At 37.4% G+C, this 24,542-nt stretch overlaps 1 protein-coding gene across 4 annotated transcripts in view; it reads right to left on the bottom strand.

Moving 5' to 3' along the window:
• Window positions 1–24,542, bottom strand: part of NPNT (nephronectin) — a 78,424-nt gene that overhangs the window by 47,475 nt on the left and 6,407 nt on the right. For 2 of the 4 annotated variants that reach the window (XM_080796807.1, XM_080796808.1), the window contains exon 3: window positions 13,586–13,636. The exons of the other annotated variants lie outside the window; for them this stretch is intronic. In XM_080796807.1, coding sequence (XP_080652933.1) covers window positions 13,586–13,636 — 51 coding nt within the window. The remainder of the gene's footprint in view (window positions 1–13,585; window positions 13,637–24,542) is intronic. 4 annotated transcript variants of the gene reach the window in all.

The raw sequence follows: 24,542 nt of genomic DNA, 5'->3' as shown, positions 1-24,542 counted from the left end.
TTACTTCAAGCCTTTCCTGCTTGTTTGTCACCCCACCTGGACCCTGTATCACTACTAATCCCTAGACAGTGCTGCTTGGAAGTATTAAAAAGCTTGCAGAGAGAAGGGATGAGCAGAGTAGAAGGTGCAAATAATAAGAGAAATGCAAATTTCCCTTGGAAAACTCTTTAAATCTCATTTTAGATATGGCATGAAATTCAAAAGAAAGTGATTTTGTTCAGATCTGTGAGAAGACATGATCTATCTAGAAGGGCCTTCCAAAATTATTCTTCAGCCAACTGTACACCAGTAGATGGTTTAGATGCTGTTTTTAAAATAAGTCCCAGAAACAAACCAGTCTTTATGTAATTTCCAGGCCCTATAACCAAGAAATGCAAGTTAAAGTTTTTTCAATCTTAAAAAAAGATTTGCCATAATTTTTAACATTTATATATGAACACAGCCTGAATGAATCAATTATCACTGAAGCACCCAGATTGTCATAATTAAAAAAAAATAAAATCTCAAAATCAGTAAGTATGAGTTGAATTAATAATCCCCCCACATAGCTGGAATTTGAAAATATCTCTAAAAACATGAAAAAGTAGTTTAGGAAGTACCACTTAAGAACATGAAAAGTTGGGGCGCCTGGGTGGCTCAGTGGGTTAAAGCCTTTGCCTTTGGCTCAGGTCATGATCCCAGGGTCCTGGGATCGAGCCCCGCATTGGGCTCTCTGCTCTGCGGGGAGCCTGCTTCCTCCCCTCTCTGCCTACTTGTGATCTCTGTCTGTCAAATAAATAAATAAAATCTTTAAAAAAAAAAAAAAAGAACATGAAAAGTTTATTGAGAAGAGGACAGGTTATAAAACAAACTCCAGGTGTAGGCTGTTCTGCCTCTGACCCCTTGAATAGCTTGATGACCATCCATTTAGCGTCCTTCCAGGTGCTGTAGAGGAACAAAGCTTTTATTGCCCCCTCCCTTTCTTGTTGTTTGTTTTCAGCGCCCTAATCTTGGGCACATCAAATGCACACATTCCAAGAGGCCAAGACAGTTAATGTTTCTTACATGTTTAGGGTGTAATTCTCAAACAAACTGCTATTTGCACTTCTACCCAGCAGACTGTTCACTGAAGTGACCAAGGACCTATATATTAGCCAACAGCTACTAATGGGATAGGATATTCAAAATGTTGGTATTACCAATTATTTTTTTCTTACAAAAAGAAAACACTCAGAAAAATGTTGCATAAAAGAACTTCTTCCTATTATCTTGCTGGCATTGGGTCTGCGATGGATTCAATAAACATACGTTGAATATTTGTTACATACATGTATCATACTAGGCGAGTGTTGGGGAGTGGGGATGAGAGAGTCACTGAGCATATGAAAAATTAGCTGTGCAACTAGAATGAATTGGCCCAAACTTACCAAGAACTCAGAGAAAGGAGATGAAAGAAGAAAGGGGAGAGGGGCAGGATGGTCATAATATAGTATAATCGTAACAACTATGACTACGGTCCTCCCCTAGAAAATTGTCATCTGAGCAATGCCCTAGAGGTTAAGAGGTTGAGATAGTTGGGTTGGAAGACAAAAGCCTTTCGGAATATGCAGAGAGTGTAGGGGAAGGGCGGGGAAGGGTTTCTCAGTGAGTGCCAAGTGTTTTGGCTGAGCTACAATGTAAAGTGCTTACAACAGCAGAGGAGATCAAGGATTAGGGGAGATCATAAAAGGCCCTGGTGGCAGCAATTGCTCGGTGCTTACCAGTATCTATTTTTCCTTTTTTTTTTTTTAAACTAGGATGGCATTTCTGTTTGCTTGTTTTGGGAGTGGGGAATGAGGTAACAATGGAAAACTACATTCCCTATCTTCCCTGGTAGATCTGGGTAGCCAAGTGACTAAATTCTGCTGGTTGTAGGTAAACAGAAGTTATTGGGTGGGGCTTTTGGAATGCTACTTTAAAAGAGGGCTGACCAGTCACTGAACTACAGTGGCCACTTTATGATCCTGAGAAGGAGAGTAAGAAGTCATAACAGTTACCCTAAACTTAGCATCCTAGCAATTTAGGGTACTGTTTCTTGTGTCACTGTTACTTGCAGCTAAATACAATTCCTAATGGACTACCCTTGAACACAAAGTCGTGGAATCTGACTTCATCCGTGTTTATTATCAAGCCTTCAAATGTTTTCTTTGGTACACATTTAGGATAGAAATACTAGGAGTAGATCCTAGGAACGAAATACAACTAGTCAAATTTATTTTACATCATAATACCGTATAATCATAGAAGTACAGGGCGCCTAGGTGGCTCAGTGGGTTAAAGCCTCTGCCTTCGGCTCGGGTCATGATCTCAGGGTCCTGGGATCGAGCCCCGCATCGGGCTCTCTGCTCAGCGGGGAGCCTGCTTCCCTTCCTCTCTCTCTGCCTGCCTCTCTGCCTATTTGTGATCTCTGTCAAATAAATAAATAAAATCTTTTAAAAAAATCATAGAAGTATCTAAAGAATTTCATTTCTAAATCTCAAGAACTAGATTAAAAGATACATATTCATCTTGAAATGAGAGAAACACTCTTCCAACTTCTGTAAAACTGGTCCCCCTCTTGGTCACCCTCTCCACTATAACATGAGCTTTCGGCAGTCAGCATATACCAACCCTTACAACCCACTGCGGATGGCAGGTCAGGGGCATAAAAAACCCAAGTCAAAAGATTAAGTGGTATAATACATGTATACACTGTCCACTTTAGAGTGGTCTTCTAAAGACATCAAAGACAGATGATACACTTGATTTGGAGAAAATCACGTGTCTCTTGGTGCTAAAGGTTAATGGGAAAAAGAAGTGTTGCTCCTCTGACCTTCACATGGATTGAAGAGAACTTTGGGCCATCCTTGGTGGCCCACTCTCCTCTTTTATCACATATGGTTTAGCAGCTCAGTAAATAAAAGTCAGGTGAGGATCACACAGCCAATAATGATAGATTTTTCCCCCCAAATTGGATGCCAGAATTAAGACAAAATGGGCAAACCACACTCAAAATTTACTAACATTCTTACAGCATCATCTCCAAAGCATCCTTAAAATAACCTGTCACTTTTTGAACTAGAAAAAGAAACACATCTCAACTGGCAAAGCAGACATAGCTCTCCCACATCCCATGCCCACATCTCTTCTGTGGGTCTGAAATCTACAATCTTACCCTCGGAAATTCATCCTGATGTAACTGGGGTTCTGAGAGACCCATGAAATGAGTTTTCAAATAAGTTAGGGGACAGTAAAACTCCCACCTCAGTTCTGTATAATGTTTCTCACGTAAACTAATTATGGTGGGTGTCAAGTACCAACATTTGAAGAAATCGGGACATGCTGAGATGCCCAAGCAGGCAGTGGCTCTGGAGAGTGACAAGGGAAAAACCAACTCAACCACAAGTGTTGTTAGGAACTTCATAAGGGTTTTCTAATGTAAATAAGATTGTCTTTAGAGTCCCAAGCATCACTTGTGATTTTTGCCATCTACATCAAGCTGCTTGTCAGATACGGCAGAACAAGGATCCTTGTCCTTCCAGGGTGTGTGATTTAGAAACAAAGGGGATACAGAAGTAGGCAAGGGCAGGCAGGAAAATGAACAGATACAAAACTGGGAGAGTTCAGAGAGCTCTCATCACATCTCACAAGCTTCGGAGAACCCAGCTATGGAAGAACTCATCGTGAGGGAACAGGAACATATGAGGAGGAATAGCTTTTTCACGGGGCAATTGGCCTTGGAAGAGACACAGTTGTTGAAAGAAACAGGAAACAGCTCAGCGCTGTACTCATGGGGCTGAAGGACGGGATGCAGAATTCCACAGCACTCCAGTGGAAAGGGCCTTCAGCTACCCCATGGCATAGGTACGACCAAATCCAGAGGAAAAAATCCTATGGATTTTAAGATCTCCAGAGGAAAACAACTCTGCAGCCTTCACAATATTCTGTACTCTGGTGTCCATTATCCTATTTTCAAATCTAAATTCCTGCTGTGGTAAAAACTGAAATAAAAGTGCCTCTGATTGTTATCATGACAAAATACTATGTATTAAATGCTCTCAGTGATACAGAACACATTTTCTGTGACTGGTTGCATTCCCACAATATCCATAAAAGGCAGGAGAGAGACAGACCTTATACTCAGTTAACCAGCAGAGAAATGAAAGCACAGAAAGTTAACTGACTTGCTCAATTTCAGAAAAAAAAAATTCATTTCCCCGTCTCATGGTCAGTCTTCTAGTTCTTCTTGGGTTAGGAACAAGGCCAGAAAGCTTAGCATTTTGAGTGGCTTTGGAGGTGACAGGAGAGGGAAAACCCTAAGCAAGAGAGGATGAGAGGGGGAGAGAAGGGCAAAGTGATCAGAGGCGTAAAGGTATTTAAGTTACCTTTACAGGAAATGAAAGTTGCAGCTGAGAACAAAAATCTATAATTTGAGAAAATTAAAGTAGATTTGCCAGAATATGTAGATATCAAGTGATCTCTACCCCATTGCTTATTCTGTAACAGATTCCTGAAGTCTGTAACTGCTCTCTCTTCTCAAGTACTGCTACAGCTATCAGGGTTTTTTTTTTTTTTTTTTTTGATCTCACACATTGTGCCCAACATTATCTTTTACTAAGGCCTTAGTCATGAACTACAGTCAAATATTAGGTCAACCAATCAACTGATCATTGAGAGCATGAAGTTAAAATAACCAAGGGCTTCTGGTCTATATAAGGTCATCTTCCAAGAGTAGTGTGACAACAACTTTATTTTTATCTTTGGGAACATCTAATTCAGGGGCATTTACCAATTACCAAATTCAGCACTTACTATTTAACTTTTTTTTTTTTAAGGTTTTATTTATTTATTTGACAGAAAAAGAGAGAGACAGATGGACAGACAAGCAGGGGGAGCTGCAGGCAGAGGGAGAAGGAGAAGCAGACTCCCCCCTATCAGGGCAGGGAACCAGATGTGGGGTTCAATCCTAGAACCCTGGGAACATGACCTGAGCCAAAGGCAGACCCTTAATCAACTGAGCCACCAAGGCGCTACTTTACTATTAATTCTTGAAGTTGACCAAAGAAAGTAAGTTCCTACATCTGCACCTTTGTATTTCGTACAAACTTCTGTTTAACATAATTAAGCACTATCTCTTTCCACTTAGAAAATCTTCAAAAAAGTGCTATCATTTTGAGTTTACTTGCAATTTTAATGTTTCTGCTTCTAATGTGATACAAAGGTAGAATTTAGATTAACGCCAAATGAGACTTTATGAACAAGAAATGGTTACTATTTATTTGGAAGTGTGAAGTCGTTTTGTTTTGTTTTGTTTTTTAAGTAGGTTAAGAGCAAAAATAAGCATACCTAACCCCAGATTTTTTTTTTTCTAAATACCTACCACAATAAAAGGAATTAGGGCCGAGTCAGGGAGGAATATTTTGCTGTGACAAAAAGCAGAGATGAATTCAAAGAGTGATGGAAATGTGTGAAAAGGATACAGGAGCTTGGTTGGGATGTTCCCACCGGCCAAATCTGGGATAATTTGAGCTTCAGGGAAAATAAGGACAGTATTTAGTAATGATTAAATAACAAAGGAATCCATACAGCCAAAGTGATTCTAAAACAGGACAGAGTTCCTCTTTACAGAAGAATGCCACCTAACATGTAGAAGGAATGACAGAACTTGAAAAAGGCGACCTTACAACCACCACTGAAATAACTAGTTTGAGCAAAAATTATCCACAGATGTTATAACTTTCACTGGTTAGAAGTTTGTTGGGAAACAGAATATTCAAACACCTTCAATGTATCATCTGACAGCTTCCTCATTATAAAAAGAAGGTGACTTTCAGCGGAAAAATCTAAGGGACAGAACCTTAATCAAGTGATCAAATTTAGCATCACCAAAAACAGAACTACATCATGTGGAAAGGGAGTATCATAATACATGATCACCTTTGTAATATTCTTACAAAAAAGATTTAGCCTGAATCAACTGTGAAACATTCTACCAAGCAACTGATGTAGACTCTAAAAAATGTCATTGTCGAGAAGCAAAAAAAAAAAAAGAGAGAGAGACAGAGTGAAAGTAAAGGGAAGTGGCAGAATTGTTCCAAATCAAAGGAGACCAAGAAGGAATGACAACTAGATGTACTAAGTGATCTTTGATTGGCTCTGGATACAAAAGAAAAAAATCCATAAAAATTATTATTGGGATAGTTGGGGAAATCTAAATATAGATTGTTTATTACATGATATCATTGTATCTATGTTCAAATTTTTATGTATGATAATTATATTGTGGTTTGTAGGTAAATGTCCTTGCTCTCAGGAGATGCATGCTGAAATACTTAGCATTATGTGCCATTATGTCTCTAAGTTACTTTCAAGTGGTTCAGTGAAAGAGAGAGAAAAAAATGTACAATATATTAATAGTCGTACATGGAGAGTATACGGGTGTTTATTGTTCCTATAGTTTCAACTTTTCTGTGGATTTGAAAATTTTCAAATACAAAAATGGGAAAAGTTATAAAAACACCAGTAGAATAATATGCACACCTTGACAAATATTATTACTTAACTTGTGAGCCACTGTTCACTTATCAATGCACTCTTAAGAGGGGTTTAAGAATACAGGTGCTGAGACCCATGGGGTCCCAGCTCTACTACTTAGGAAACATATGACCTATGCAGATTACCCAGCTTCTCTCTGCTCTAAAATGCATACCATAGGTTAAACCAGAGAAAGTAGCCAGAATTCCCATTTTTTACTAAAGAAATAGTAAACCCACAGGGTGCATATAGAACTTAGCCATAGAGTTGTTGGGAGAGTCAACAGAGAAAAATCCAAATAAAGTCCTTAGGACAGTACCCATCTCACAGTAAGGGCTCAATACAATGCTAGCTATAATGAGCGTTATAAGGACGGCAAAGAGGAAAAGGGGGCAGTGTCTAAGACGCTGTTTTAAGAACTGAGGGAATACAAATCAGTAAGGTGCCAAGTCCTCATCCTCAAGAGGGTAAGTCTAGTAAGGAAACAGAAGTAAGCAAAGATGTCTTCATAACAGATGCGCGTAAAGGATACAGAAGAGGAAATGATCCATTACATAGTTTAAGAGACTCAGAAAAGGTTTCAGAAAGGAGCAAAAAGAAATCTACAAGACATCTGACATGGTAATGTAAGAATTCTTTAGAATATAATGAAGTACATGAACGTATTTGTTTTTGTTAAAAATTATTTTTATTTATTTTAGCTAAGGAGATGATGCAGTAATTTTGAGGTTTACTGAGCAATCATCAAAAAAGGCCAGCAAAATTTAATGTAACTATTCTCACCAGCAATCAAAATCCTTATGTTTAAAAGAGCCACTGATATATAATGAGTTGAGCCATGTATTTACTATTAAAAAAATGGAATCACTTTTGTGACTATGCAGAGATTTACAGGATATTAGGCATTTGTCAGTTTGGCCTCCTGGGTTTTTGTTTTGTTTTTCAAGAAAACATTGGTTCATTAATTGTTCTAAATTTATTAATGAAGAAGCGTAAGCAAAAATTTAGTAACCACCTAAATGACCATCAATCAAGGATTGGCTAAGTAAGTGATGGTGCAGTGGCCTCCCGGCCTCCAGTACCGTGGACTTCAACCAGTCCTGATCTACGATTAGAGGGACCTCACAAACCCATGATTTGACTATGCACTCTCCTCCTTACTCTCACTCAGTCACTGACTCCTCGCATGGGCATGTTTACTTAGCTCCTAATAGTGACTCAAACGGCCGACAGCACAGCTCTGACTTGACGCCTGCTTATCCCACCAGCCTCCTCTGCAATCACATCCACATATATACCAACAAACTGCAGTCCCCAGAAAACAACGTATTCTGATACTTCCATGCTTTTCCATGGAATGTCCTTCCTTCCATTGTCGGCTAGACTAATACTCATTCAGGCTTCAGTACTACTCAGATTAAATGTTACCATCTCGGAGATTTGTTTTAAACCCTCATTCTGAGTTTGAAGCCCTTCTCAGTGCTTTCTATAAGCCTCTCGGTGCTTTTATAAGCATACTTCTATCATAAATTATTTATATATGTTTATATACATATACATATATATAAATATATACACATCATGCTATATGATCATTATTACAGTTATTTTCCTTATCTAGTTCCATTACACTTTGAGCTCTTTATTTACCTTTTAAGATTTATTTATTTTAGAGAGCTGGGGGGAAGCAGAGGGAGAGGGAGAGAATCTCAAGCAGACTTCCCACTGAGCTCAGAGCCCAATGCAGGGCTTGATCTCAGGACACCCAGATCATGACTTGAACTGAAATTAAGAGTCAGATGCTCAATCGACTGAGCCACCCAGGCACCCCAACTTTGAGCTCTTTAAAACACCATACCTGCTCTGAAATAGCATACGGTCTCCTGGCCAAGACAGACATGACAGGCGTACAAAGTATTAAGAGAATATAGAAGAAGGAATTTCTCTGCAAAGACATCAGGATAGGAAAAAAATGTCAGGAAAGGCTTACAGGAGGAACCGTGAACTGAATCTTAACGGATGAGGAGGAATTCACTATGTGGATGGGTGAAGGGCCTTCCATTCAAGAACCAGCAACATAGGCAAATCCAGAGACACATGAAGCAGCAGAGGGTCTAGAAATACAAGGGAAGTCCACTATGACAGGGTCTGGATAGCAGAAAATAGTCCGTCATAGTGAAGGCAGTGTCAGCCTGGAGGTGCTTGGCCTCAAAGAATCAGGAGTCTATCCATCATTGTGAACAATCAATGAACTGTTGGTAGCAGATGCCACAGATTATATTTTAAGTGTTTTCAAGCATGTAAATTGGCTTCTTTTGGGAACCAGAGTCAAGAGTTAAGATCTATGATCCATAACATAGGTCATAAGATAGGCAAATTAAATATATTCATTTTCCCAGTAAATTGTCCTTCCTGAAAACCACAATCTGGTTATTAAGATTACATCCTATTTATCTTTTTTGTCCCTTGTATACAGAAGTGTCTGGTCCTTACAACTTCAAAAGTGTGCTGAGCTGAGCTGAATTGGACAGGGTGCAGAGGAAGCTACTGCCCTGGGTAGAAAGATGCATAAGACACAGTGAACAGCTTCATGGAACGACCATTCTGGGAGAAAACCAAAGACACAGATCCACAAGTCACCACAGCGTAGGGCAGCACGAGACAGGCTCTATGCAAATGTTGTAACTCAGTGCAGAGCAAGGAAAGGAAACCTCTCCCTGCTGAAGTAAGGAAGGCAGAGAAGAGAAGGTAGCATCTAAACCAGGACTTGAGGCAGGGCTGGTGTTCAGTATATTCAGTTAAGAAAGAATACAAACTTCCAAAATAAGTGTAGTCACTTATTCCTGACAATAATTCACTTTTAATTGAATATTTGCTTAGAATTAGGAGTCATAGTGATCCAACCAAAGGGGGGAAAACAGGGCGTATCGTTCATACAGGGTGATTTTCTCCCAGGCAAAATGGTAAACTGGAAAGAATTTTTTTTTTTTTCCAAAAACTTAAGATGAGTAGGTAACACTTCAGCCAATTTGTAACACAGTATTTTTACCTCTCCCCCATTCTTCATATACGTCTAAAGTTGATCCTCTATGAACACAGTAGCGATGCTTATCAACGCTGACTGAAGAAGCTGGGGAGGGAACCCTTGTGTAGGAGGACAGTGCTGGAGAGACCATCAAATCACAGCCTGGGCCCCGCTCAGATTTCGCCCCCGAGCTCCAGACCCAGAATCCAACCACATACCACACCCTCCACTGCAAAGTCTCACAAGCCCTCTGAACATACCACATCCAATGTGGAAATCATCATCTGCAGTTTCTTCAGTGTTCTCTAGGTCACTGAGTAACATACCAGGTACCTGAACACCAACCTCGATTCTACCTTCGTCATTCCCCACAACCACCATCATCACCAAAAGCCACCACTTTACTGAATGTGAATTAACATGGAGCCAGTTACTGAGCCAAGTGCTCTCTCATCTGATCCTCATAAAAACCCTATGAGATAGGACTCTTAGCTATATTTTCCCAAAAAGAAGCTATTGTTGAGAAGGTGAAGTCTGTTTCTCAAAAACACAGTTCTGAGTGGCAGCAGCTGCCACACCAGCCGTGGCTGTCTGCAAAGCCCAAGCTCCCAATCACTGTCCTGATGCTGCCTGCCTCTCTCTCCCTCCTTATTATTTTCTTCTTTTTTTTCTTAGATTTTATTTATTTATTTGACAGAGAAAGACACAGCAAGAGAGGGACACAAGCAGGGAGAGCAGGAGAGGGAGAAGCAGGCTTCCTGCTCAGCAGGGAGCCTGATGTGGGACTCTATCCCAGAACCCTGGGATCATGACCTGAACTGAAGGCAGAAGCTTAAGGACTGAGCCACCCAGGTGCCCCCTCCCTTTAAAAAGTATCTTTCAATCCCTATCCTTTTCTCTGTTCTTACCTATACTATTTACAATAAAACCTAATTTCTCAGGTTTATTGTAATAGCCTCAAGTCTTGAGCCTCGAAAAGCTATTCGCTAAATTGCCAATCAGGAAAACTTTCAGAAATTAGCCCCACAACCTTCAGTGCCCACAGGGTCCCAGGCATTTGCCCTGAAGAAGTGAGCCCCATGGTAAATGGCCTACGTGCTTTTTCCAAACGAGACAGCTAAGCCCCTTCAGTCCACCAATTCCTTGCAGTAATTCTGGACTACTGATTTTTCAGCAAACCCTGATATCCATGTTTCCTGTGAAATACTGGCAACTATTTCAAGAAATGTTAAAATACTCTGTGAATGTTAAAATACTCTGAGACTAAATTCACCTGTATGCTAAATCTGACCTATTAGCCCAGCTTACAACCTCTGAAATATAAATTTGATTATGTAATTTCCTTGTTTAACATCATTACAATGCTCCTCTGCAACTTTGGGACAAAGGCTGATCTATTTAAGATGCCATCAAAGGCCTTCCATGAGTCAGCCCATTGCTACTTCTCCCACTGCATCTCTTATCTGATGCCCTTCAAACACATACCCCATGCCAGAGTAGGGTACCCCTTCACTCTGGCTTCTAACATTTCAATGCACTTTTCTGTCTGGCCAGGGTGCCCTTCACCTGACTTGCTTATCCCTCAGTATTTAGTTGGGCCACTACTCCATCACTCCTGGGCTGGGATCCTGTCCCCTAAGATATATTTTTGCAGTATCCTAGATCAAAACACACCTCTTACCCAGTATTGTCCTAACATGTGGGCCTTCAACACTGACAGTGAACAACATTGATGCCTAGAGTTTCATCTTATAGGGATGGTATCTGCAAGTGGTTATCTGTAGTTCAGAGATACCATGAAGGTAATAGCACTCAGTATATATATATATATATAACTGTTCAATGAATGACTCACTGAACACCACCAAGTCCATAAAATCTTTGATCCTCTCCAGCAAGAAGTGTCTTTTCCTCTGAGCAACCTCAACTCTTTGCCACTTTTTTCTACTTTAGAATCCTGGAAGGAATAAGAGACAATCATCTTACCAAATTAGCTCCTCACAGACAAGAGTCTATGGATCTCTTTGTATCTCTCCCAGCATCTAACTCTTAGCTCTTTGCTTCTAGTAAGCTCTCAATTGTTTGTGGAATAAACCACAGCAACTCTAAATGTTCTACTTCCTTCCAGTTCCTTTTCCTTTGGTTAGCTAATCAAAACCAGACTCCACTCTGAGGTTTGCAAATGGATATTATTAGAGAAGTGAGAAAGGAATGGTTCAGAAACACAGACAGCTATTCAATGAAAGTTTTATTTTAGAAATGAATAATGTGGGAAATCTCCTATTTCCAACTGATTACTTTCAAAAGATGGGCATATAGGGGCTCCTGGGTGGTGCAGTCGGGTAGGTGTCCAACTCTTGACTTTGGCTCAGGTCATGATCTCAGGGTTGTGGGATCGAGCCCAAAGTTGGGCTCCATGCTCAGAGCAGAGCATGCTTGAGATTCTCTCTTCTTCTCCCTCTGCACCCCCCTACCCCCACACTCTTTCACTAAAATCTAAAAAAATAAATATTTTTTTAGGAAAAAAGACGGGCATATAAACAAATGTATTTAAAAACATGCTATACCGTGAGTATTAGGATGGGATCTAGTTAAACACTAGGGTGGTATTCAAAGAATTCTGTATATTGTTATATATTGTTCTCTCTATATATTCTATATATTGACCACATGCTAATAATAGCAAACGTTTATCAAGAACTGTTCTGCATGAGGCACTCATGGCCAGTTGGTAAGTCACAGGAAGAGGATCTGAACCTGGATCTGTTGGTGACAAAGCCCACATTCTATAGCTGACTCTCGAACAACATGGGGATTAGGGGTGCCAACCCACCTGCAGTCAAAAATCTGTGTGTAATTCTTGATTCCCCCAAAACTTAACTACTAATAGCCTATTGTTGATTGAAAGCCTTACCGATAACATAAACAGTTCTATGCTATATGTATTATATACTGTGTATTATATGTATATGTGCATATGCTATATGTATTATATATTATACACTAAATATGATTTTCTTACAATAAAACAAGTTAGAGAAAATGTTATTAGGAAAATCATAAGGAAGAGAAAATACATTTATAGTACTATACTGTATTTTTTAAATCCATGCATAAGAGTACTCGTGCAGTTCAAACCTCTCTTGTTCAAGAGTCAATTGTACTTTTCTTTGGCATTGCCTCCTTAACCTCAGCCCTATCTCTGCTAGTTAATCCTGTGACTCTTAACAGTTTATGAGATACATACACTGTAATTTTTTAAGGGTCCCTGAACAAAGAAATTCCTTAACTTTTATTTCTAGCACTATCAATTTTTTTTCCCAAATGTTTTTATTGAAATCCTCTCTTAAAAACATGTGATAGTATCTTTCACCTATCAGTTTAAAGTACATTGCCTTCTTGGCCCCCATTCCGTCGAAAAGAATTTCACGTATTTCACCAAAATTTTCCACTGAAGTGCCATAAGGGTGATTCATTAAGTGACATTATTCACTTCCAAAAATATTTTTAAAAAGGAACCTTCTACATACCAAGACAATATAACATAAATACTCATAGGTCTGACTATAACATCTTACATATTTCATACAATAAAAATATTTCTTACCTGAATTTTTCCAAGAAGAATTAGTGAATATGAGATACAATTCCCTCAGGTTAATGATAGGCTGGTGTTAGTAATTTCATTTGGTGGACTTTTTTTTTTTTAATTTCCTTCCTTAAGTATTAAAAATATATACTGTCCTTTAGGTTAGAATGGAGGTCAATTTATTAGATTCATAAGACAGGAGAAAGGAATTATAAACTGAAAGGGAAAAGTTTAATGTAATAACTGAAATGAAATGAACTTGTATAATTATGAACAAAATAAACACATCTCCAAAAAACACAGTTTTCCCCAAAATTGGCAACTCAAAAACACAACTAATATTAAGTTTTATTGATAGCTCTGTAAAGTTATTATCTAGAGGTTATGCCTTTCAAGACATAAATTAGCCAAAATTATTTCAAGAAATATGTTCATCTAACCTTTGAGCTGGCACCTTATCCTGGCTAGTCTCTGTCTTAAGACGTAGAAAGCTGCAAAACAAATGTCCAAAAAAAGAAATTCCAGATCTTTTCTCTGTAAGGAGGCTGGACTTGGGTATTTAGCAACTTGTTACATTCCCGGAGACTTACACATATTCAACGCTCAGTGCTTTTCTGAAATAAAAAAAAATCTAGGACATGTTTAAAATAGTAATATTTTAGTCACCATTTTGTCATTCAAAAACATTCTGTAACAAAAATATTAACCAATAACTGAAGTTGTGCTATTCTTTCATAGTCCAAATTCTAAATCAGAGTATTTCAGACCTCTTGTGGCACTGTACCTTCCAATCCAATTTTTCATTTTCAGAATATTAATTTGGGTTCCAAGAGACAGTATCCTTTTATTTAAATGAGTGTTGGACAAAATATCTGAAAAAAATTAAAACTTTGGATCAATTAGTAACCAAGGCTGGTAGTTTTTTAATTGATAGATCTTTACTTACCTGTTTCTTACATACTTTGTGTTCCCTTTTCTCTCCAACTTTGGGGAGGAAATGTTAAGATTTGTTTTTTCTTTCCTTCCACAGCATTTTCTTCTTGCATGGCTGCTTTGGTTGTCAATAGCAACAAGAATTACCGTGAAAGCTCAGCCATTTCACTTGAAGATACATAAATAACCCAGTTTAACGAAAGTAAATGGAAGAATCTTGAAACAATACTAATCGTGGTTAGGGTTTGACCAGCTTAGAGGTCCTAGAGGTAAGGGAAGAGATGATTTATTACTTCTCTGTGAATTAACACCTTCCCTCTTTAAAGCATAAAATATTCACTTTTATTTTTGATTTGTGCTTTTATTTGCATAAATCAAAATTAGGTGAATAAAGCCTTCTTTGGGATAGTAACAGAAGAGAAATAGTCCAAGACCAAATTGATTCACTTAAAGTAATAATTTAACTAATGATCCAGAATGATTGTTCTGCATTTTTCAAGGCCCACATATTGTTATATATACATATATATATCTGCTTGTTAGAGGTTTTTTTTTTTCCACATTGATGAGGTTCGTAACAAATTAGTGTTTTTTATCTATTGTTGTTTATGTCGTTAATTTTAAAAGAACTCACCATATCTTGATGTTAACACATTTCTTAAAATAGAATAATGAAATATATCAAGTACAATCTTGGCAAAAAGCTGAAAGTAAATTAAAGCATAAATTGCAAATTACATTCTGGATCACATATTAAGGAAAACTGCTTATGGTTAGGTATTAAAAGGGAAAATATAAAAGGATACCGTTTCTTTAATACTCTTTAGTTGCCAATTTTGAATTATCTAATTTATCAAGAAAAATACATTAAATGGTTTTAAATAAAGGTAAACAATAAAGAATAGCAAACATCATTATTTTCTAACTAGTTACATTAATACTACGCAGCCAAACAGTTCTGTATAGTTTATTTTTGTCTTATAATATCTTAAAGTTGGGTCACATTTCTCCTACTTAATATAAATCAGCCTTGACACACACAGATTTAGTAAATCTTATGATATCAATATGTGTGTCCATTAAATAAGATTTCTAGCACGAAATTTTAGCCCATGTCGCCTATTTTCAAATTTGCATTTTAAAACTATACAAAACCGCATTTTAAATCAAAGCAACGTTAAACCCAGAGTTGATTATTTCCAAGAAGTTTCTGAGGTCTATTTTCTATTGATGCATAAGGAAATTTTCACAGGCAGCGGTCACCATAATTTTTGTGAAAGCTGCCCCAAATAAATACCCTACATGTATTTTTTATGGTATAAACTCCATTGCAAGAAGTGCTAAAATAGGATTCGTTAGTAGCAAATAATATAGAAAAATCTGTCCCATCATCTCCTGATACTGTTTCTCACAGCCACTGTAAACAGCCACAGTAGTAAACACACGCGACTTTGACAGCAAAGCCACTCATAGTTTAGGAGTCTAGACCTCTCTCCTGCAACTTGCCCCGAACCACTGCTTCAGTTCATCTGAATGCTGATACCATGCACTTTGCTGAGGGTTCTCACCGATAACAGGCATGGTTAAAAATAATAAGCACTCTGATGCTTTTATGAAATTGTGAGAAACTAAGTCTATTAATTCAATTAAGTCTATCTAACTAAATCTGGTGAAACTAAGCCATTTGGAGATTAGTTTTCCTAGCCTGCAAAACACAGGTTTTCGGATTTGAAATTGGATGTTAAAAAAAATGAGGGCTAAGAAAGCCCTAAGCAACTGGCCCCATCTATTACCCAAAGGTATGCCTATCTGCTAGAATACGGTTTACTGTAAATTTAATTATAAAATGCCCAAACGTTAGGCCAAGCATAACCTTTGAAAATGAAATAATGAAATACCCCAGACTAATAGCACAGATAAAATTACCACATGCCCCAGATAGGAGTCACACATGCATCTTAAGCAAAGAGCACAGCATGACATATGCACATTTTCACAGGTGACAAATGCCAGGTACATGCATGAAAGGGAAAGGTCCTGCCTGACCCTGTCCTCCTACCTCCCAACCATAATCTGCAGCTAGGAAAGTAGTTCTAAAAATTTCTCTACACTCCAACCTTAAATTTCGCGCTGTTTTTCTCATTGTCAAAAAATTTATATTAGCTCAGGAAACTCTATTCATAGACAGCTATCCAATGCCAGATATTTAAGACACCAAGATCCAGGACAAGAGATCCCACGAATAGCATTTTAAGTATTTTGGATAATCCCAACTTTCAGACCATTACTTTTTAAGTATTAGAGCTATAGAATTAATCAGAATCCAACAGAAGATTAGAGAACAGAACATATCTACAAATCATTTCTTTATAGTTTTCCCCCAATTCCCCAAATAGTTTCCAAAAAAAAAAATAATAATTCTGCATTAGTTGGGAATGTCTATATATGGGAATGTCTTAATTCTTGGCCATAGATACCAAGATATGATGAACCTTTTAATTCACTGATGATTTTAAAACTCAATCCAGAAATAAATAAATAAAAATAAAAATCCAAGGGACAAAGGACTTTGAACCACCATTATCTATGTGAAACACCATGAAGTATTTATGTAATCATATGAATATGGGGCAATTTATCCAGTAGAAACTATTACCATAGTAAATGTGTATGATATAAAATCAGCTATTAATAGCATGCATGTTAAAAAATACATATATATACAGCTAAGTGTGAGCTGCAATTTGTGTTTCTTCTATTTGCTATTTGTTGGCATGCAAACATTTGGTAGTAATTATTAAGCACCTACAAATCTTAACGTTGAAATAAAATAGTACCAAAGGCTTTAGAAAAATATTTTGGGTGGCAGGAAGCTTATATTTGGATAGTCTATCTGTGGAACTAGTTTCTGTAAATGTCGTAACACATACCTTTGACCATTTAGGGATCTCTCCTAGAAACAGTTTGAGAACGCTAATGTATGAAAATAAGGCAAATATTTTTGAAAAACAACATTATTTCTGACAAGGTAAGCATAAATCCAGAAATTTCCAATTGTTTCTTCCTTTGTGTATACCAGTGTAAATTTAATCCATGATGACATATTTCCTAAAATCTCACCATAAATCAATACTATCTATAAAAGGTAACCCTAACCTCATGATAGGATGATGTTACAATAGGAAAACGTGTCAGCTCTGGAGAATTTATATCATTAATCTACAGAATGGTTAAAAAGATACTGACCAAATGAAGTGTTCCATTTTAAAATTTAATTGACTCTAAGTTATCCACATGCAAATAACTGATGGCAAATCCTTAGTCTCAAACTGCCTCTCCTCGGACATCTAGTACATAAGCAAGGATGTCTCTCCAGCCTTTAGTCAGTGTATGGTGGAAAAAAAAAATGAGGGTCTCTAATAAATTACAAATTTTTAAATTTATAATGAATATATAAATAAAAAAGGTTTTTTTTCTTCAAAGTCTACTATATTCTAAAGCCAAGAAACTGCTTTGCCTATTCATATCTTTTTCCTTCCATAATGACAATAACAAGTTCACTTCACATTGTTTATTATTAGACTAAGAAGTAAAATTGTTGAGAGAATCTATGAAAGAATATGGAATGAACACATAGATATCTGGCACTATTTTACCACACATAATAACAATTTATCTGATTAAGGCTTTAATGTATTCTTTTATGCTGGCTTTATTAGTAATTTTATTAGAAATTCTATTATAACCACAATTATCTTTTTAATTATGCACTATTAAATGATGAAATCAGAAGCTGAAAACCTTTACAGCATTAAAACATAAAATTTATTTAATTTGATATTATTTAACTGAACTCGATACTTTGTAACACATCAATTTTTAGTAACTGGGTGTACATTTTGCAACTAATTTGCCCTGGTAGATTCCCAAGGATGCACTGTGAATCACAATAGGCTATGCTACTAACATTTTTCTATGGTTGTAGTGACTGATATCATTTCAAAATTTTTTTAAGCCAAATTATTTTGGCTGCATTCTATTATCTTTGATAACAGATTATGTATTTGTTCCAATGACAAAATAGAAGGTTTGGGCTCTAAAATGTAAACTCCTTAGCTCCCTTCTAGGTTGCCTGACACAGGGTAACAGTTCTCAGACCGGTTTGATTCCTGGTTGGTACAGATCTCTGAGAAGAGGCATTTAAAGCCTCTGCTTTCTTTCTCTGCTTCTCCCAAGGAAATGGGGTACTTCCTGGATTAGTACCCTCTCAAGACACACACTGAGCTATCTTTCTTTGAGAGAGAGGCTCTCTGAGGACATGTGTATATCAGTGTTTCAGGTTCCACTGGCCCTGGGGCTTCATGACTGCAGGAGAATCAGTACTTCCTCACACCCCAGCGAAAAGGAGCTAATTTGAGGCTGGTTAGGAACATGAAGAACACCTACCACAGATTCTGCTTTGAGTCTATTCAGGCCTAAGTGGCTTATTTAAAGCAGTCCTTCATGAGATCCAGGGGAACTGGGATAACAACTAAGGGTCATTTGGGCTCCTCTGCATATCTGTAACAATCCAGAGCTCTGGGGGAAATGAGCACTGGTCAAGGAGTTTGTTGTTTCTGGGTTCACTGGCCCTATTTCAAGGAAACAGCTCAAGTAGGATAAATGATGCCTAGAGGCAATGTTTATGCCTCATCTCTTATTCCAAGCCATAATTTGCTTAGAGATGAATAAGACCATAGCAAAATGGTGATGAACTTTTATACTGATATCCAATGAATACAAAAGCAACTCATATAAGATCGATATAAAAAAATTCTTCCACTGATTTATTGACAGAACCTCCTTATACTGGATCACATGAGATCACAATCTCAATGACTCTGGATAAGCACTGTACCAAGTGTTGACTGATGCTTAAAATACATGAAAGGAAGGAAAGAAAGATAAAGGGTGGGGGGAGAGAGAGGTATGGGCTAGACTTTAATAATACAGCAAACTTCAGGATGTTGTTAGGGATCCTAACTTAAAACTGTTTTTTCTAACCTGGAATTGTCCATAAAGCCCTAAAGAGTTCATGAATCACAGCTATTCTGAGCTGGATTGAGCAGACATATCAGAAAGCTAAGTGTGTAGGGACACCGGGGTGGCTCAGTTGGTTAAGCTGCTGCCTTCGGCTCGGGTCATGATCCCGGAGTCCTGGGATTGAATCCCGTATCGGGTTCCTTGCTTGGCGGGGAGCCTGCTTCTCTCGCTGCCTCTGCCTGCCTCTCTGCCTGCTTGTGTATACTCTCTCTCTCTCTGGCAAATAAATAAAATCTTAAAAAAAAAAAAAAAAAAGAAAGCTAAGTGTGTAGATAATGATTCTTAAACTTCCCATGAACTGCACTGTTAGAGTAGGGGGCCCTCATCTTAGATCAGAGCATCTTCCAGGAAACAGCTTTGTACAACCACCACTGGCTTCATGACAAATGTTGCTGTGGCCCCTTCCACTCCACCATTCACTCCCACTCCACTAAGGACCATGTGAAAGTCTTCTTTCAGAACTACATGTGGGAAAAGCCAAAATTTCCCCCAAATAACTGGTCTGATTTTCCCCTAACAAACATCATGAATTATATGAGCAGTAACACTTTTTCTGTTGGCTACCAGAAGCTAACAACCACATTATAAGACATAGTTAGGATCCTATGCCTGACATATCTACATGTCAGTAACTTTCCTCCTGCCAGCTTACCTTTTATTCTTTTTCCCTCCCCCAGCTCTCGTTAATTCTGTTTTCCTATTTTATTGCATGCATTCCTGACAGTCACTTCATATCCTCCCCCAAACAAAGTAGAATATAAACAAAAAGAAACGAAGGAACAAATTCTATTTCTCTTTTAAACTATCTTCTCAGGGAATCAAAAATAAAATGTGGCTGAACAGAAGGTTTCCACTGCTTAATATTATCCATGATTTAATCTCCTTTAAGTGACATATTTTATAGAAGATGATTTATAAAAATAAAATGAGTCCTTCAATTACTGTACTTCCATAAAAATAGAATGTCCCTATAACTCTTCCTCATCTAAATGTATATAACAGTGATGATGAATATGCAAAGATATTGACTACAGCACATTTCATAAAACCAAAATACTGAAAATCACCTAGATATGCACAAATAAGAATTTTTAAATTAATTAGGTATTTACATCTGGTGAGGTATTATACAGCCATTTAAAAGAATGAGTCAGGGGCGCCTGGGTGGCTCAGTGGGTTAAGCCTTGGCCTTCGGCTCAGGCCCTCGTCTCAGGGTCCTGGGATCAAGTCCCGCATCAGGCTCTCTGCTCAGCAGGGAGCCTGCTTCCCCCCACCCCTGCCTGCCTCTCTGCCTGCTTGTGATCTGTGTCAAATAAATAAATAAAATCTTTTAAAAAAATAATAAAAGAATGAGTCAGGTTTACATGAACTGATAAGGACTGATCTCTAAAATGTGATACATGAGAAAAGAAAACACAGAATAGTTCTTACTTTATGCTATCAATTTATAAACAAGAATAAGTTGCAAATGCTTACAAATCTCCACAAAAAGCAGTAAGAAAGAGTTCCTGGGATTGGAATTAGGTATCAGGGAAACAGGGAAATTAGAAAGACTTACCTTCACTACCTTCTCTCTCTCTCTTCAAGTCTTAATTTTTCACTTAGGCATGCATTTATTTTGTTAAGCAAAATGATTTTAAGACATAATTAAGATAAAGATTAGAATCACTAATGGAAAAGTTATGCCTTGATGGTCTTAAAGTCATTTTATTAAAGTATTTTGACACCACAATATTTTAATGTTTCCTGAAAATCTTTTTATAACAGGTCTCCCAAAAAACTTTATTCAGATACCAAAATTCTACACAATCCTCCCTAATAATAAAAAAGAAAATCCTCTATACAAAGTGATAAAAATTATGACTGACCTATAAATAAAAGGTCAAGGAATTAAGCAATTCTTTAAAGAATGTGTAAATCCTTCTTACAAGTAAAAAGGACCTCACGTCCATAAAAAAAATACACAGCCAATTGTCAGGATGCCAGGTAGAAATCCTGGCAAATGGACAAACCACATTCCATCTTCCCCGTATGAGCCAGTTGCCTCTGCTCCAAGAGGAAACAGAAGAAAAAGGGGGACAAAGGTCCTTCACTGACCTACCAGAGGGGCTTTTGGGAGAAACAGGAGGGATTAGAGTATCCTAGAATTAAGCAACAGATCAGATTCTGGATATGGAATTGCCAGAGCTTTAAGTCAACACTCCAACCCAGTCTTTTCCATAACTACTCACTACCAAGTAAGAAGCCACTTGGCCAGTTGGTCAAAACCACAAACGTATATGCCATTTGATCGCACATAAAAAGTTACCTTGTAGAAATACTAGCACACGTCCAAAACAATATTTCTCCATTGTATACTTCAAGGTTACTTATTTTAGAATTGTTTGTATTAGTAAAAAATTAGGATCAACACAAATGTCCATCAATAAGAAACTGATTAATAAATTATGATACAGCCATGCAATGGAATACTATACATCCATTAAAAAAGGCAGGCTCCTCGTGTACTGATGATAAATAAAGCTTTCCAAAATACACTGTTAAGGAAAAGGAGCAATTATAGAACAATGTATAAAGTATACTTTCATTTTTGTAAAAGAGATGGGGTAGAGAAGATAGAGAAATTTGCCCATAAATATATAAAGTCTTTCTGAAAGGTACACAAAAAGCTGATAATGTTCATTGCTCTGAAGAGGGACACTTGAAGAAATAAATGCATTTTTTCTTACAAAGTAAGTATTTTTAAAAGGTTGATGGGAAAAATTTTTAAACCTGCATCAAGTTGGTAGGAAAGGGCTGAAACTAAGTGTGTGGTGGTGAGGAAGGAGGGGGAGCACTGAGGATGAGGCCAAGAGAACCCTCCTGTCCTTCCCTTTCATCTCCCACACGATGAGTATCTTCCATTACTCACTAAGAGATGCTGCATGCAATCATTCAGCATGGACGATTGCTTTAAAAGCATGCAGTTGAGTAAAATGGACTCAAAATGCATATAACCTGAACTCTACAGATAAAAAGCACTCTTCAAAAATGCTGTCTGTTACACTTGCTATAACAGAGACTAAAGGAGGAAAAACACACCCATGTGTTTTGAAGCTTATGGGAAAGTTTTCAAGTAGAAATACAATGCTGCTTCTGGGGCCAGAAGTGCCCGCTTGGTAGCAGTGAGTATGCGTGTATTCCTTCACTTTCTATGGCAGCTCAGCTCTGAGGCCGGGATCTGAAGTCAGATCTAGCAGCCGACCTTGCAGCAACTCGAGTTGTTTCCCTTTCCGGGACCTAACCTCCCAGTTTAGGAAGTACCAACGTTTCTAATCCATAAGGGCTAAGACTCTCCCAGATTAACATAAAGAGATGACAGTAGAAAAGGAGTATATCTTAAGAGCATTATATAAAGATCAATTCCAATAGGAGAAAAGATGAAGGAACAAAGCAATTTCTGTGAAACTTAACTTTCAACACTATACATACTCAAAACTACCTGTTTGAAAAGGTCACACTTCTTCGACACCGATTTTAGTTTGGAATCTACATTCCAAGACCACTTGAAGTTACCGAAAGTACATGGTGTTCTTAAATAAGCTTTTCACAGAAAGAGGTAGTTGAATAATCTTAATCAAAAACTTCACTTCCTCAGGATTTGGAGCAGGTTTAGTGCTAAAAGTAGTAATAAGAGTGTCCACTGCCTTGCTTTTATTCCCACCCGGGGAAAAACAAACAAAGAAAAAAAACCCAACCAGAATCTGCATTACCACCCCTCAAAACAGAGAAGGAAGCTAAAACGACATTAAGGCAGTGAAGTGTGCTCAGTCCCATTAAGGTGGCCCCAGGACCTGCTGGCCTTCTGCAACATGGCTCTGGGCAGTATAGCCTACCCGAGACCCCCAGTTATTCCTGGACTAGGTATGACTGTATGGGTCTAAGGAAGGTTAATTATAAAATGCAAAACCACATTCAATGGAGGTCATCATAGTTGCTGCCTCAAAATGCAAAGGCATTTACTAGGAATAACCTCTCTGTGAGGGAAACGCTATATATGGTCTTCAAAGCCAATTCCAGTATTTCTCATTTACTCTTGATTATTTTAAAGAAAGTGTTCAAAATTTAAATAATTAAAGAAAGGTATAATTTATACAATTTTGTGACTAGGGACAGGAAACCAGTATAGGGAGCAAAAATTAATAAATCATGCTCCATTTTCACGATTAAGTTTTTGAACCCAGATACAAGTAATGAATGAAACAAGAAATTTAAATGTTTCATTTACAAAATCAAAATCTCTGCTTAAACTAATAATCTTTTCATTTGAAATACAGAAATTTAACAATTTGCTCTCAGTCTTTCAAAGGTCCACATTCTTGAGCAAGTATTATATATTATCCAGCAAAATTATTTCACAACTTCAAAATAGTTTCAGAATAAATTACTGCTTCTCCATCCCCTGTCGCACTAACCTATACATTTATTTAACATTGATAAGAATTCAAAAGCTTCACTTTCCCTGACAGCTGTACAGTTGTAGCCTTTACTAACCTCAGAGAGGGGGTAAGAGGAAATGAGGTTTAGAACTAATAAAGTAAAGTCAAACTCTAGATACAGGTTTTACATCTTTCCAAAATTTTCAGAAAAATACACGAGAACATCTACATTTTGCCTGGTCTTAAGGAAAAATGACACAAAATCACCCTAATTCACATATTTCCTTCAGAAACCACAAATTACTCAGTGATAGTCAAAGAACTCAAAAAATAGCTTTGTTGAAACCTGGAACTTGTTGTATTTTGAATTTTTCTTCACACCTCTAAAAAGTGCCTTCCACAGAAACACTACTGTCATAGCCACATACACAGCCAAATCTGGAAGTCAAGTAAACAGAAAACCAACCATATAGAAATATAATATTTAGATTCTCTATACTCCTTCTATATTAGGGAAGTTCTTTAAATAGCTAACCAGGTATAAACATTAATGACACACACGTGTCCCAAACTACCTAATGCTTTTAGTTAAGAGTCAGTTCCACAGCATACACAGTTGTTTTTTAAAATAAAATACACAAACCTTGAGAAATCGTTTTTTACAGAGATCTCTACTTGGTAGGAGAAATTGTTAAAATCATTAAAATGAAATGTACCATTAATATGATGGGAAAGTGAAGGAATAGAATAATTACAGAACAAGAAATGAGTATTTTGTGACAATCTGAGTAATTAAGGTATGGTGTGTTGTAATCTGTATCTATCAGTGTTTGTGCTTAAGAAAATCTCACTTTACCACAAAGACCACATCAACAGTTGATAAAGATAAAGCTCAAGACAATTGGAAAATCAAGTTTTGAATTCTCAATGCATAGGGACCTATTTATGGGTCAGAATGGAGGTG

This window comes from Martes martes (genome assembly GCF_963455335.1).
Source record: "Martes martes genome assembly, chromosome: 2".
Lineage (NCBI taxonomy): Eukaryota > Metazoa > Chordata > Mammalia > Carnivora > Mustelidae > Martes > Martes martes.
Note: the sequence above shows the minus strand (reverse complement) of the source record. Positions and strands in the feature narration are given on the sequence as shown.